This window comes from Oenanthe melanoleuca, chromosome 3 (genome assembly GCF_029582105.1).
Source record: "Oenanthe melanoleuca isolate GR-GAL-2019-014 chromosome 3, OMel1.0, whole genome shotgun sequence".
In the NCBI taxonomy this organism is placed as follows: domain Eukaryota; kingdom Metazoa; phylum Chordata; class Aves; order Passeriformes; family Muscicapidae; genus Oenanthe; species Oenanthe melanoleuca.
Genome location: NC_079336.1, coordinates 32,489,423 through 32,505,648, shown reverse-complemented (window position 1 = coordinate 32,505,648; position 16,226 = coordinate 32,489,423). Strand labels below are relative to the sequence as shown.

The 16,226-nt window shown below is 40.0% G+C and overlaps 1 protein-coding gene across 2 annotated transcripts in view; it reads left to right on the top strand.

Annotated features, from left to right (window-relative positions):
• The first annotated feature begins 2,159 nt into the window (after positions 1-2,159).
• Positions 2,160-16,226, top strand: part of ME1 (malic enzyme 1) — a 149,240-nt gene continuing 135,173 nt past the window's right edge. The window contains exon 1 of one of the 2 annotated variants that reach the window (XM_056488511.1): positions 2,160-2,691. In XM_056488511.1, the coding sequence (XP_056344486.1) occupies positions 2,590-2,691 (102 nt within the window). In that variant the 5' untranslated portion in view covers positions 2,160-2,589. The other variant, XM_056488512.1, reaches the window with a different exon arrangement.

The window sequence follows — 16,226 nt, the reverse complement described above, 5'->3', positions numbered from 1 at the left end:
TTATCGCATATGTTTTACTTTTTTTTGAGTTCTCTTCCCCCTCTCAAGAAGTGAGTGAGTAGCTGCATAGTACTTAGTTTCTGGCTGGGGTTAAATCACACCACCAATCTTCCTTTTAGTCTTCTGTTTTTTTTTTTTGTTTGTTTTTTTTTTTTCCTTTCTCCCTAGGAAAGAAACCATAAGTACTTATGAAAAATAATGAGTAAGAGTTTTAAAAGTGTTCCATATAGAAACCATTTGAGAAAAAGAATTATGTGCCTGCCAGAAGGGCAAAACCACTGTATTTTCTGTCAGAAACACACCTGTAGTGTACAATGTCCACTAATAATTTGAATGTGGGCCAACACTTACAAAAAATCTGTATTGTGTACATAGCCATTACAAATAATTTAGTCACTTACAAAGGCTTTATTTATAGTCCTATAAATAGGATTACATTATGCAATTATTATGCAATGCAGTCCTGTTTTGGAAAAATTACCTTTGACTTCAGATCAACTGCTGAGGATTCCTCCTTTGGACTTCTGAATTATTTTTATGGTTTGAATATTTTGAGGTCCTAGAAAAGCCACTCTAAAATTTCTCTTGATCAAAGATACTCTGTAAAGGCAATACAAATGCCCAACTGAATTTGAAGGAAGCTGTAAAGTCTAGAAGAAAAGTAATCACTAACAGCAGACTTGGACAAATAAATCCCTACTAATCTCATTAAATGGTAAAATGTTCCAGGTCTCAAGGGGAAGATTTCTACAGGTGACAGGTGACACATGACACCATTTTTCCTTGTTTCTTTGGCCTTCCTCTTGAACTGAAAAGATCTGTTGCCATTCTTACAACTCATCTCAAAAGATAGTTATGATTTAGTTTTTATTAGTGTTTGAACATAACAAATGAAAATAAATTGTATTTTTAGAAAGATAGGGAGGAGTAAATTCACACAGTAAATTCTGATTACATTTAAGAAAGTATATATCCCGATGAACTTGACTTTAATTAGCTGTTTCATTACATACCTTTTTGGGCAAAGTGAGTCAGCAGGGTTCAGACCTCTGAGCAGGTACTCACAAGGATTGCAGTGACTTTTCACATAAATCAAAGAGTTTGTTTTATAAAGAGTGTTGCAACATGAAGATAAAAATTACATCAGCACACATTATTCTCAGACAAAATATTGCACTAGGTTAGCATTCTATCAGAATGGTTTCAGTGTACTCACAAAGAAAGGAGAAAGGATGTTTCTATGTTGCTTTTCAATTTTATAACTAAGAAAGAGTTGAAATGAAACCCCATACCCCTGATACCTACTAAAGGTAATATTCAGGACTTGGGTGGGGAGGAAGGTATTTAGCTACCCAGAGAAATCCAAGGGAAGCCAGATAATTGATTAGAAAGACTCCAGGTTTAAAGTTTTGAAGAAACTTTTAATTTTAGTTTACTGTTTTCTAGAATACTGAGATGGTGGAGCAAGGGAGAAATCTATTTACTGAATTTTCTGCTGACTTGCAAGTCAAGTTTCCAGAAATAGAGACTTGGAATGCTTCCAACTTTCCTTTGTTAGTTAACTCCAAATAAACTTTTCAGAGCTACTTAATAGGATATTTGGAAAAGGCCAGATTCTGTAGAAGTATTTTTTTTTTTTTTTAATAAAAGATTAGGTAGTAGTATGGATACAAGGCCTACTGATTAAATGTGAAGAGACAAGTTTAAAAGAGCTGCAAAATCTGTATCTGTTCATTGCTGCTTGACAACAGAAACCAAACCCTTCTAAATTAATCCTCTAGTCACACATTTAAAGCTGTGTAAATTCTCCAGCAGGACTACAGCATCCATATGGAAATTATTTTTGCTTACATACATGAATTTAGAGGCATAAAGCCACAGTTATAGAGTACACAAAGGATTGCATGCAAAGAATTTCAGAAGATACTGCAAGCAAACGTCAGGGCTAGTGGTACAAACCAGCTAAACACCTGCTCTGCCCCAGTGCTCTCCATCCGGACCAGGCGTAACCCCGACCACCGCAGCTGAAGCCACCCCACAGCTAATTACATCAAACATGTGCTCCTGACTGCACGAAGCTATGCGGCCCGGCCCCTTCGGGAAAGATTGGATGTCATGGCCATTTAAATCGCAGAAGGAAAGTGAAACTCGAACGTGACTCAGGCGGAGGCTCGGCTCTGCGTGCGGCCGTGCCAGGGGCTCAGCCGGGCCGCGGGCTCTCGGCCGAGGGGCTCGCCAGCCCCGGTGCCGAACGCAGCGTGGCGAGGCAGAGTCCCCGCAGCAGGTGATCCCCGACCGGCCTGCTCCGGCGGGCCGCCTCTCCGCCGCGCCAGACCGCAGGGCAGGGCTGGGCTCCGCAGCCCCGCCGCCCCTCGCACCTGGGCGGCCGCGGCGGAGCCGCCGGTGACTCAGCGGCGCCCCGGTGACCCCCTCCCGCGGCGGCGGAGCCTCGCCGCGGCTCTGCCCCCTCCCTCTCTCCCGGTAGGATCATCCCACCCCGCCGGGCGGTCACCTCGGCAGGAGGAGCAACCGGCACTTCGCCCGGCTCCCGCAGCGACCTGACGGCAGTCAGCCCCGCCGCGCCGCAGCATGCAGGGCAAGGGAGACGAGAAGAGGCGGGACGCCGCCCGGCCCCTGCAGCTCACCATGAAGAGGGGCTACGAGGTGCTCCGCGACCCGCACCTCAACAAGGTAGGGGCGGCAGGGCAGGTGCGCCGCGGGGCGAGGAGGGCGGCTGGCGGAGCCCTCGCCGCGGCCCCGCGGGCGGCGGACGGTGCTGCCGGGCGCTGCCCGCGGAGCCGGGGCCGCCGCCACCTGTCACGGCCCAGCGGCCGCCGGGCCGGGGGCGGCGGGCGCGGGGCAGCCGCACTTCCTGCGGGCCCGGCGCCGCTTCCTCTTCCTTCGGCGGCCGGGGGCGGCCCGCGCCCTGCCCGCCGGGCCGCGCCGGGAGCCGTGCCCGGTGCCGCCCGGGAGAGGAGCTGCGGCGGCAGCACGGGCAGGAGGATGCTGCTGCTCGAAGTTACGCCGCTGTGATGCGAGTTCCTGCTGCCGTGCTTCTGCTTTCCCGGTACCCTCCTGCTTTTCCAGTCCTCTTTTCCACGGATGCCCCACCTCGCTTCCTGCGGGCTGAAGTGGTTGTTGGCTCCGTCCTGCGTTTTCTCCTCTGGCTAGGTGGAAAATGTGTTTATCTCCACTATTCCTCCTGGATCTCTGAAATGCGGCTGCAGTTTCCTCCCCGCTCTGCATCGGTGAATGCAGTCAGCTTTTCTAAGAGATGCCATAGCACAGCAAAGCCTTTTTGACGCATTTCCAGTTTGCTTAAGAATGGTAATTCAGCTTGATCAAACTTTCTAAACGTTTAAAATTAATCTGGGAAACATAAAGCTGAGTAGAGAAGTGTTTGCACAACTGCCTTGGTAAAGATGCAAAGTTCAACTAGTAAAATAATGAAATTGACATGATGAGCCCTGAATTTGCTGCCAAAATGAAGAATGGGTAAAGATACTAAACCACACCAGGCACATCAAGCTTTAGTCAGACCCTCCAATTTTCACCTTGCACATTAACTAGAATGGTGCTCTGACTTGTTCCTCTGCATTAGGATGTATATGCAGTCATTTTGCTTATTGCTGAGTCGGATAAATTGACAAACTGTGTCTCTAGTTTTAGTGGACAGGTTGACTCATCACTAAAAGCTGCATGTATTAGTTAGATGAATAGTGCTTTTATTAGTCTTGGTGCTTGACTACAAAGTTTCCTTAGAGGCTGTCTTAAGTCTGTATGTAGGCCTGAGAAGGTCTCCTGAGGTCAGGTTAAAGGAAAATTTACCAAAATATAAAACTCCCAAGAAGAAACCAAGGAGAGGCTGTTTTGCTTGGGTTTGCATTTAAGCAGCTGTAGTATTCATGGAAAAAGTGTGATTCAGCATAACCAGGAAGACCAACCCAACAGAAAACTCACCTTGTTTAAAGAAATGAAAAGGGGCCTGTTCTAAAATGCACTGACTAAAGGGCAGTCAGAGGCAGGCTCATTGCAGAGGTTTTCCCCTCCCACACCATACCTCTTGCCTCTGAACAGTGTACAGTAAGGATGGCTTGTCACAGATGAGGTGCTAAAGAGGAAGGGTTTTGCTTGATTTTAAATTACAGGAGACAAGAGTTACAGAATATTCTGAGTTGGAGGTGACCCACAAGGATTATCAAGTCCAGCTCTTAAGCAAATGGCCTGTGTGAACATCAGACTGACAGCCTTGGTGGGTTAGCACCGTGCTCTTTCTGGGTTAGGCTTTATTCTTTCATACTCTCTCAGGTGTGGTATAGCACATGTGTACTGTAAAGCAGAGAAGCAGGAAAAGATAGTTGTTCATCACCAGCCACATCCACCCAGTGAACAGAATTTGATGTTAGAAATGCTCAGCTGAAAAATCTGGCCTTTGTGCCTGTGGGAAAAGTCTGGTCCTGATCTGGTAAAGGGATATGTACTCCTGTTTTCTGACTGAGACAGGTGATGTTTTTGTGGGTGTGGATGTGCTACACCCTAATATGTGTATGTACACCCACACTCTAATATGTACATATTTGATTCTGTTTTGGTGCACTAAATTCAGATATGTTGAGGACTGCCCACATGGTTTCCAGTTTGATAGCTTGTGACCTGCCTGCACGTGTGGAAGCTGCTACTCCCAGTTCACTTTCTATTGTCAAGGCTGTTAAACAAGCATTAGGTTGTTTAACAATTCAAAGTAGATAAGGTATCTCCTTTAATGATTCTAAAGTACAGGGGTTTCTTGCAGTACTGCAAAGTGCCAGAACCTTCTGTTATCTTGACCCTGCCAAGGAGTTGCAATTTCTCAGGATCAGCACTTTCTTTTGGATATGGTGCCAGTTTTAAAAGGCCTATTTGCACATTTATGGCAAAAGTAGGCTGTAAGTACTAAATAGTGGTATCTACCTTGTAGAAAAACAAGGCAAATGACATTTTCAGGGTCTCTTAAGACAGATACCCTGGCAAGCAGGTAAAACTTTTATGTTTGTCTATGTTAGTAATTCACAAACATGTCTAACCTTCAGTGGGAAAAAGTTAAGTTAAAAATGTTCGGTGGTTTTGTGATTTGCTCCCCTACCCTTCCCTCCCCACTCCTGCTAAAGCATGAGTGGTTTGTGCCATCTCAGCAGCAATGATACATTAAAAGTCATGACAAACCGTGGCTTGTAACAGACTGAATTTAATTACTTGAGGATGTGTGTCCAAGGCTATGGACAATAGTTGTAATTCAGTTAATTGTTCTGAAATTTGAGGCTGTTAGCGTTTAAAAGTGTGTTTAGAACCTTTATGGTAATTGTCTGTCTTTTTCCCCTCAGGCAACCAAATACATTGTAAATAACAATTACAAGGAAAACAAACACAGTTTCACTTCTTTTCACTGAAATAGATTTGGCTAGGAGTTGTAGGCTCTTTAAGCTGATGAGCTACAGAAGTGTGGAAGTAATTTGCTCTTTCCCTACTGTAAATCTCATTTATGCTTTATTCAGTGGAAAAGTTTACAATTTCAAAGCATGCAAACAATTTAACTGCAGTTTCATCTTGAATTTTTTTCCTTTTAATATTTAAGCAAATCACATTTTGCTGTAAGCTGCTTATTTTCGGAATCTTGGTGTGAAGATACAGGAACATGCATTTCAATACAAAACTTTCCCAATAGCTTATGTTAGTTGCCAAGTGTAAACTCTTCCCTGATTGAGAAACTTTGCCGTTGGAGAAATGCTTTGGTTCCAGACTGCTTTTATGTTCTTACAGAGCAATTCTCTGAGCAGTAAATAAGTGACTCTATTAAATCTAAGTGCTAGAGGGCTCTTTCTCCTCCCCAGATGCCTAGTTTTAACTCCTCTACTGAGTGACTGCTGTTGTCGTTGCTGAGTATAATGTGCTTGTAAATTGTTGGCCCCCTTTTTTTTTTTTTTCTTTCTGTTTATTCAAGTTGCACTAAAGCCCTGGAGAATTTCAGAACAGACTGTCTAATAGGGCTGCTGAATATCTGTGAGTACTCAGTGTCCATCCCACCTGGAGGCTGGCTGGAGTTGATTGTCAGTGCATTGACTTACTATGGGATTTACCTTAAAAGGACTGTACTGGAACATAGCAAAGGTCCATTCATCCCACTGTCTTATTTCTAACAGTGGCTCAGCTGAAGCCTCAGGAGAGGCAGAGGAGTGAAAGTGCCTCTGGTGAATAATCAATTCCAGGCTGAGGAAATGAGCAGGTGATTAGAGGGTCATTAAGATATGAACATATGTTTAGCCTATCAGTTTACTCATGCCAAGTGTACTGTTTTACTACAAATCAGTTGTAAACTTCTTAGAGAGACTCATGGGCTTCCCATTTTGCTCCAAATTTCAGATAGTGGGATGAGAATGCTTGTGAAATACAGATAGAATAAATTCTATCTGCACGCAACTAGTTGCCTCTCTAAAAGCAAATTTGATTTTGAGAAAATATAAACCTGTGATTTTATTGGGTGACATATAAAAAAGGCTTTATGATTTTGACAACAGCAGGTCTCAGAAAACGCAAACCTTGGTAAAAAATCAGAGGTGTTCCAGGGAGATTTTCTCTGTCTGATGGGTAAAATAGAGAGGCGTTGAAGAACACCCTTTAAATAAATCTATTCATTTATCAAATACCAAGCAATAGGAGACTATTTTTCCTCCTATTGATGATGTTTCTATTTTCACATCTTAAATTTGTGTGTGCTTTTGGTGGGTGGGTCCTCTGGAGTGGCCAGTGCTAAATGAATTTTGCCTTACCTGTAGGCTGCTAATTTGGAAGGAAGCTGATGCCATTGGGGATGGAGGAGGAAAACACTTCTTTAAATTGCGTATTTAGAATTATGTATAATTCATAATTAATTTGTAAGATTTTTTTTTTCTGGAAGTTACTTCATATTGCAAGGGATTATTTAATTTTAAGTGGTGGTAGGTATGAGAATGTTTTTTAGATGAGAAGATTGTCAGCTCCATGTGAAAGTGAAGGTATAATTTGAGGAATTCTTTTTAGTGTAGTTGCTGATCACTCTTACTGTCTTCTACTTCCTTTAACTTTTTGCCCTTTAAAACTTTGAAGATTTTAGCAGTAACAGTTCCTGGTTCTTATCCCTGCCAGATCACATAGCAGAGCAATTCTGATCTTGATAGGGTTAACCACATGATTTTCCAGGTCTTTGATAAGGGTACATGGTATAGTGGTTGTGCTAGCACAAAAAGTGGATAAGTCTGGTCTTTGAAGCATTTTAGACTGAACTTCTATCAATTTTGCCCATGTGCTTGACAAGCATTATGTTTTTCATCTCTTATTGTGATCTTTGACACTAGTTGCTGTTCTCTGGAATGGCAACCTAAACCAGGAGGCTCTTCAAGTGTGAGGTTGGCTCATAAAGAACTGTTTACTCTTTAGCAATCAGGATTGTAAGTTGCAGACTGGCAGAACTGCAGCCACCTTGTTTGCTTGGAATTTGGGTAATGGTGTGGACTTGACAGTGTCTCACTGGTGGGTACCACAGGGCTGAATGAGGAGTTGGGCACACTGGCAGTGTATTCTTCCATCCTGTGTTTACCTTTGTTGAGGTGTGAGGGAGTCATGAAGGATAGCTTTTGTATGACTGCTTTTATATTTAGTATGTGTGGTGGGGCTTTAAAAATCAATTCTTTGCTTTTTTTCCACCTTTCTTATTTTAAGGCGGGTTGTCCTGCATACTATTAATAAGGAAAAAGTAATGAAAAAATCAGTGTTCATTGCCTCCAATACTTTGCTCCTGACCTAGTAGGTAAGGTGCTGTGGTTGGTGTTATGTTCTTTTCTTCCTGCTGGCCTCCAGTTCTTTGCTTGCAGTTATGAAACAGAGTGCTGAGACAGCAAGTTGAGGACAAAGTTCTGTGACTTGAATTAAAAGCAAATAAAATGAAGGAGAAGTTATGCAGTAAGCTAAATAGCAGTAATAGCAACTGAATAGTGGTATAAGTTGTCATAGGAAGCTGAAACCTGGAACTGTTTTGCTGCAAAGCTGCTTCAGGCATTAAAAGTGCTTTTCAGTTGTGTAATTTTCTTATGAACTTCAGTAGTTGAATAGAAGATTGGCCTTTTACTTTTGATTGAAGAATCCTATGGCGATTGGTTATAAATGCTGTTTGAATAATGCCAGCACAGAACACCTTGTAAGCAGGACCTCTGTATTTAAATTGGGTTAAATGTGCCTTTCAAGAGTAGGTTTTATAGAGATGCTGGCCAGAGTACTTGAGTGTTTTTTTTTTTAATCTTACTTATGGATACTTACAATAAATAGAAGTAGAGTTCACTGCAAAATTTTACTTCTGTCTAAGTAGAATAAACTGCAGAGAGTATCTTGGAGTAGAGAAGTTCTTAACTTTGCATTCTGCACTTTATACATCCAGTTTTGCTGAACCGGTTTCTTGTGTCGAGCTGTTGCTGAAAAAAATACAAGTTGCAGCTGTAGAAGGCACAAGGTTCTCTCCCCCAGGCCTGCTCGCCTTGTGGAGGAGAGGAGGAAGAGAACTGTGTGTGATAGCAATGTTTCTTATTAACCCATGACCAGAGGTTAAAATGTGCTATCTTTGCTTTGTCATGCTTTCCTTCCTTGCTGCTCGGATGGGCTCTGTATTTCATTCATGACTTGCTTCTGGCTGCTGCTGCCCACGCCTGCAGGGATTGATGCAGAATTTTATACCAAAGGTCTCCTTGCTCCGGGCTCTGGAAGTCTGAAAGAGAGTATTAATACCCTTCAATTAGGTCCTTCATTAAGTTTTCCAGTTTATAGTTGAGAATTTTTAGTGAAACAGCTGTTTTGAAGGAGCTTCAAAAGCATCATTTAGTGGAGGATGTGATCCTGGTATTTCAGTCACAGTAGGAAGTGGCTTGAGAGCTCTTGTAAGGTGTCATTTGTGCTGCCCTGGCTGGAGAAAATGCATGGAGGTTGCTTTGTGGCCCATCATGGCTGAAGGACTAGCAGGGAAAAAGCAGAAAAGAACAGAAATGGCACTATTGGTTAATAGTCTAATGAGATTGGTTATACAATAATAGTAGGTAGTAGGTTGGTAGTAGGCAATTAGTTAAACTTTGTTTGAATGTTCTTTGTCATTCATGGAGATGCTTTCTCTGCACTTTGTGCCCAGACCAGGCCTCGCCCGTGACTGGGGATAGTTTAACAGAAGTTATCTCTATTGTCTGGTTTAACATAACACCAAAAAGCTAAATCTGGTATAGGAAAAAGGCAATAGAATGTGGGTAGGATTGCCAATTTGTAATTTATGGTAGCCAAAATTTTGTATAGGAAACTGCAGGCAAACATGACTCAGCAACCATGTACCTGCAACCTAGGATAGGTGGGACTTGGAACAAACTTCCCCATGGACCAGGAGAAGTAGCAAGGCCATGCATGAAACTGCAGGACACTGGGGAAAGGCTTTGGTGCTTCCGAGTGTTTTACCTGATGTAGGAATTCAGATATTTAAATTAAGATGCTGATGGTTTCTATTCAGAGGAAGAGGATGAATTTGTCTTGACACTAGAGTGTTCTGCCGTACCATTCTGGGAGAAGAGTGTCATACACAGTCGACAGCACTGCTTTCTAGAAGGGCTTGCAGTTATGAGAAATCTACCTTACCCAACTGATACATTAAGAAGTGTTATTTATTGTTGGTGTCCTAGTCAGAAACCTGTGAAGTGACTTGTGGATCTGAAATTGCAGCTGTGCAAGCTCTCTGTGGATTGTGTTATATGTCTTGTCATCATAAAAAAATCGAAGTAATGGATGAAGTCAAAGAAGATAGGGGAGACCATCTAATAGATACTTTAAAATTTGTCAAAATAAATGGAATAATTTTTATTACTGTTTACCCTATGCAGCCTGCATAGATCAAGCTGCTATGTCAGTCACTCTTTTCTTTACCTTACCCTTTCTCCCCTCAGTAGCAAATTTATACCTTCAATTGAAAAGTAAATGATTGCTGTTAGGCGTATTGATACTGAATCTCCATGAATTTGCATTTTAGAAATTTTTCTTTTTTTTTTTTTTCTAGAATGAAATTATATGCTTCCAGAGAAATAAGAAAATTGCTGTGTAATTATGTGTTGGGTTGTCATTATGACTAATTTTCTTGATTTAGTGATGTGCAGCATGATAGTAGGAATTTTAAGGTTTCCTCAATGCACTGTCAGTGTCACACACATTACAGCTCCAAGAGCTGGAACTGATGGGATCTCCCAGCCACAGGGCTGACCATACTCACAAATAAGCTCATGATTTTTATGAGGATGATAAATTTGAGTAGAAAGTATTATGGAAAGACCCAAGATTCTAATACCAGTTTTAGTAGTGTAAGCTAAGAATGAATGAATGGTAGAAGGTTCAAGAGGGGAAGCTGCTGCAAAACTGCCATGAAATTAACTGTGCATTAATCATTAAAAATACCTGAAAAACCAACCCATTGTCACTTGGAGAGTTTGAGCTCCTTTAACCTCCACGGATTTCTAAAGCTTGTTTCCTAGTAGCTAGTGTAGAATGAAAGAAGTGCTGAAATATTCATAGTTTGCAAGGTAAGTGGTTTTGGCTAATCTGACTAATTTGTTTAGTGATGAATATTATAGTATCTCATTTTATGCTTAATTAAGAAGACTTTAATAGTCCAAATCTTTGGGTGATTTCAGTGAAAAAAAATGCTGCTGAGAGCTAAATTTGTTTCTATTAAAAACAAGTCTCTAATTTTGTCTGAGAATTACTTATGCATATTCCTTGGTGTAGTTTATTTTAGGAGTTAATGAAAAACAACCCCCGCATTGCATGCATAAGGAAACATGTTTTAGTCTTAAGCTTTGCTAATGTAATTTGTTGCATAATTCCGGAAGCAAAAATCCTGCCTTAGAAGGTCACGGGGTGCCCTGGAGGCACTTCTTGCAAGGCACTGTGTACTTTCTGTTGAAGTCTGTGTTCGTAATTTACTTGAATACTGTTAGTGCCTATTCCTCTGTGAAACACAATACTCTGAGCAGGACCTGAATTTGTTTACAATATAGAGGAAGCAGAGGAAGTATGGAGTACGCACTTTTATATACATAAAGAACATATAATACAGAAGTAAAGAAAAGAAAGCTCTTATGATCTGAGTACTTCTGACTTTCAGCCAAAGATGTGGAAATATGTCAAGGTGTAGTTGTCTGGTGTGGGAACTCAGAGCAAATTTGTCAATCCTAAGATATAAATGAGGCACAGAGCAACCATAAATTTTTATCATTGCGTGTTTATGCTTAGGTTTTTACTTACTTTGTTTGAGTAGCAGCTGTTACCCACTTCTGGCTTACAAAATTTTTTCCCCTCAAAAACCAGTCTAATACTAAAACTATATCACTTCTTCTATATCAGTTCTTCTTCCTATCCCTCTTATAATTAGAAGTGGTTTGAAAAATTGAAAACACCTTTGGTTCAATGTAACTTTGCTTAAATAGATGCAGTCTTGAGTCTTCTGTTAGTATTTTAGATTCATCTATCTTATTAATGAATTGTGTTTATCTTTGGAATAGAGTAGGTACTATGAGGTATGAAATAATTTTGGAATCCTGTTCAGATTGGACATCACAGTTTAGTTTTCTTCCTCTTGTCCCTTTTGAATGATACCCTTTTAAATTTTCTTTTGGCATGGAGTTTAGATAGTACTGCTCTGCATGAGAAGAGCAAGAATTATTTTGAAATACATAATCCCTTTTTCCAAAAAGGCAAAAATAATTCTGGCTTTCTTTGTCTTAAATCTGTCCTGGAAGGGAGTGCTTAGTGATGATTATGGAGCATGCTACAACATTTATGGTACTGGTGTCTAGCTGACTTACTGGATTTCATCCTCCAGATACCTGACTTTACAAAGCAGATTTATGTGTGTGGGATGTATTTACAAAAGAGACAGTAAAGCCTCTTTACTTAAATAGTAAAAAAGATTTCAATAGTTACAGATAAAAGTCAGAAAAGAAGAACATAGTATTATCCAAGTAAAATGAATAACTGAATTTGCCAAAGCACTTAATGGTGGTTTGATTTTTACTTGAATCTCTACTACTAAAAGGTAAATTTATCTGTTGCTATTTACAGGAAAATGGAAAAATTGTGAATATTAATTTCAAAATTTACATTTTGTGGTGTAGCAGTTATTGGAGTAATTACCTAAGGTCCTTAGGTTTGCATAGCCTTGGTTTTGCCCAGGTATAAGTCAGTTTTAAAAGTCATGTCCTAGGAGAAAAGGCTGGGGAAGAATGAAGAGCCTTCTTTTAGGGGATTTGGATTCAAGCTCTTGCACCTTCTGCAGGAGTGGGATCTTGCAGCAGTTTTTTCATATCTCTGTCCAGTCTTCCTCAGATCATGTTTTAGGTGTCTGCTTGACATGTTAATTCCAAAGGTTTCTCTGAAATTCTTACCTTGCTTTTGTCTGGAGCTCATGTGGGACAATTGTTTTCAATTCCAAGACATCATCTCAGTACATTTCAAGTTGCCTCTGTCCCAGGAGTGTTTTGAAATTCAGTGATGCAAATTTGACTTACTATAGTCTTGGGAGAGCATAAAATCAGTGTGGTTTGTCTGTTTTTATGTTGTTGCTGTTTGTTAAGACGAGTTCATGACAAGTTCTCTGAGGTTGAGGCTTACCAACTGCATTGCTTTCTGTAAATGAAGTCTGGATAAAGCATTGCTCTTATTCATGTAATAGAGGATTTGGCTTCTGCCTGGTTGGTTTTTTTTTTGTTTTGTTTTGTTTTTTTTTGTTTTGTTTTGTTTTTTTTTTGGTTTTTTGTTTTTGTTTTTTTTTGGTTTTTTGTTTTTGTTTGTTTTTTTTTTTTTTTTTTTTTTGTTTTTTTTTTTTTTGTTTTTTTGTTTTTTTTTTTTTTTTTGTTTTTTTGTTTTTAGGTCAGTTGAGGGTCAGGTAAAAAAATAGCTGGCTAATTCTGGGTTATGGTTTATAATTCCAATAGAGCATGCAAATTATTACACTTAGTACAACACAGTGGTTGAACTAAATTAATCTATTATAGGTGGGGATATATAAGTGGATCTGGGTGAGTGTGTGTAAAGAGGCATCAGAAAAGATGTCTTACTGTGTACTGCAGTACCAAGAGAGCTTGCAGCACTCTTCCTCAGCAGCTGCTTGAGAGGAAAACCTTAAGCTCAGAAAAAGTAGAGCATCTCACTTTGCATCTCACCAGGGGAAAGATAACCAGTGTGGCTCTGTCTTATAGCCACTGCTGTTGTGTTTGCCATAAGAGCAAAAGTGTTCCAGGTCAGGAGTCTGTGTGAAACTGGAGCCTCTGAGCTCCTGCCAGGCTGTTTGTGGTACTGAGTTCTTGTGCTTCTTGGAGGGATAAACTCCAAGTAGGAAGTTAAAAGTGAGTGCTTTCTTTTGAGGTGTAATTCTTGGGAAAAGAAGTATTTCTAAAGGATAAAGACACTCATCCTTCAAACCAACATTATTTTCTAAACTTTGTGTCATTTATGGCAAGAGGTAACTTTCTTTTGATTTTTATAGTTACCAAGTCCTCTAACTATTTGTCAGTAAGGAATAGTGGATAAAACACAGGTAAGAAGATTAGATGAATATAGGAAAACATCATCTAGTTTTCATAATGTACCACCAGCAGTTTAAACAGGGGATGTGGCTGATAGGCACTCTTTCTGGTTTGCTTCAAGATACACTTGACAAATCTTGAAAAGCTTTCTTTGTCTTACTTCAGAACTATGTAATGCGTATGAGTACACACATTTTCCCCCCTTAATTAGTGAGCTCTGCTTCATCAAGAGAGACAAAATATTGTAGTAGATTGGGCACTGGACTGGAAACTAGGTCATGCACTAAGAATATTAAATCTTAGTCATCTAGTTTTCTCATCTGAATAGGCAAACAGCATTTAAGGAGTGTTCAGGATTAAAAGCTAGTAGGAAGTACTTGGTCTTGTATAATTAGTCTTTTTAGGTAATGTTTACAAAGTTGTCTTTATACTGTTATAATCTAGTTTCTATGTACAATTTCTTTCCTTGGTGGGGGGAATCATCTTCTAGTTTTTGCTGTAGTCAGTCAGCAAGCTGATAGTTCTTTAAAAGCTTATCTAAGTAGACCCGTGTTGAATCTGTATAGTTCTGACATATTTTATCCATGTCCTTTTACCTTCAGCTGTATTACAACTAAAAGTAGAGAGGGTATTAATGGATATGCAGTCTCCTGAACATAGTTTCCTAGATCCATGAAAATCCATTAGACAGGACTACAAATCATGGCCTGTACTGAATACTGGAAGGGGGTGTGGGGGGGCAAATGAAGATCTGAATAGTCAGGAAGAACTCATCCATCTGTGTAGTTAAACCTGCTCCTGGCTTCAGGCCATGCTGTGCCACATGCAGATTAGTTCCAATTAGATGAAGTGGTAGCTGACCCTTGGCTGCCTCCTCTAAGTCTCCTGGTCCTGGGCAGCATTCGGAGGGTTGCCTCCATTCCAGCTGAATGGGGAGAGGAGGTGAGAAAGTGTTCAGTATTTGTCACCTGAATGCTTCAGGTCAATAATTCTGCAAGAAAAGGTATTTTAACCTCCAGCTAGGCACTATTCCATAGTTTTTAACCCAGTGAAATTTCACTTCTTTAGCAAGCTAGAGTTCATGGCTCCAGGACTTAAATGCATGTTATGATGTGAATGAAGGCTGACTTTCCAAGGGTATATTTAGCTGTCTGATTTTGATAGCTATTGAATAGATAGAGGTAATACAAATCTGACACCCACTGTTCTCCCAAAGTTGTTTGATTTCAATTCCCTAGAGAAATTGTCTGGCATAGAAGTTGTGTATAAAGGCTAAATAAAACCACCTCGTATGCTGCAACTATTACTGTCAAAGATATATTTTAAATTTTTTTTGGTTCTTTCCTAAAATGTGCTAAAACAAATATTTGTATATGTCTTCTAAATCGAAGGAGCTGCATACATTTTCTTTAGGTATGAATTCTTATAATATTCTTGGAAATCACAGTTCTGTAGTGCAAATACCCAGGAAAATAAGATTTTCTTTGAAAGATAACCCAATGAAAGTTTAACAGTTAGCAAAATGAATCTATTTGCACAACAAAATATAGAATGATATCCTAATCCTCTCCTATTTGGTAATAATTTCTTAATTAAAAGTAGATTACTTTTTTCTGTTATGGATTTCAGCAGTGACCAGAAAGCCTAGTGAATTAATATCTGTGAATCTAATCCTGAAAATAATTATATAAGTAGCTACAGAAAGGTAATGCTTGTATGGCCATGCTCCAACTTGCTAGCAGTGCAACTTTCAAAGTATACATGGTAAGCATTTTTTTTTGTCCCTGAAAATACTTACATGCATCTATTTACTTAAATACAAAGAAATAATCTTTCAGCTACCATGAGGAAATGTGGCACATGCATAAAAGCCCGATTTATCTTGTACTGACCTGTTACTTACACTTCATTACTTTACATAGGGGAAGCTGCCATGTGGAGAACAGAGCAATAGGGCAGTGTTAGACATACAGCTGTAGGGATCCAAAGCTGGATGTGTTTTGGTGAGTCTGCTCTGCATTCCCTGAATCTGTTATCCTTAGCAAATCTAATTAATAGCAATAATAGTAAAATCCTCATTAATCTCATTTTGGTGCTGTGGGTGTTGTACTGGCACTAAGAAATGCTGCCTAGGTTGAAAGTGGTATGAATAGGAATTCTTCCTACCTGTCCTGTCCTTTCTTCACTTCACATTATATGTTGTTATAGGCTAATGGATTTCTGTTTCCAACACAAAATAAATGTTTGCAGGAGCAGAACCTGTTTTGGCTGGAAACTTCTTTTGAGTCATAGCATAAAGAGAGCCTCAGCGTCTCTAGATTGTGTTTGCTGCTGTTTACTCTGCCTTGAAATAAGTAGTTGAAGGAAAATGCAAATTAACCATTGAGTGGCTTTGTTAGATGTGGCATATGGGACTGCAGCTTTTGAAGTAATCACAGCAGCATTTCTTGGTTTTAAAAGAATACCTTCAAAACAAAAGTACTCCCCCTCTAATAGTTTTCTGTGCAAAGGACCTTGCAAAGAGAGTATTTTAATGAGCATTTTCAATGTTTTAACTTACCCAATTTCGTCAGTGCTCTGACACTTAATCTGTATAGTATGTTTTGTCAAAGCATGTTA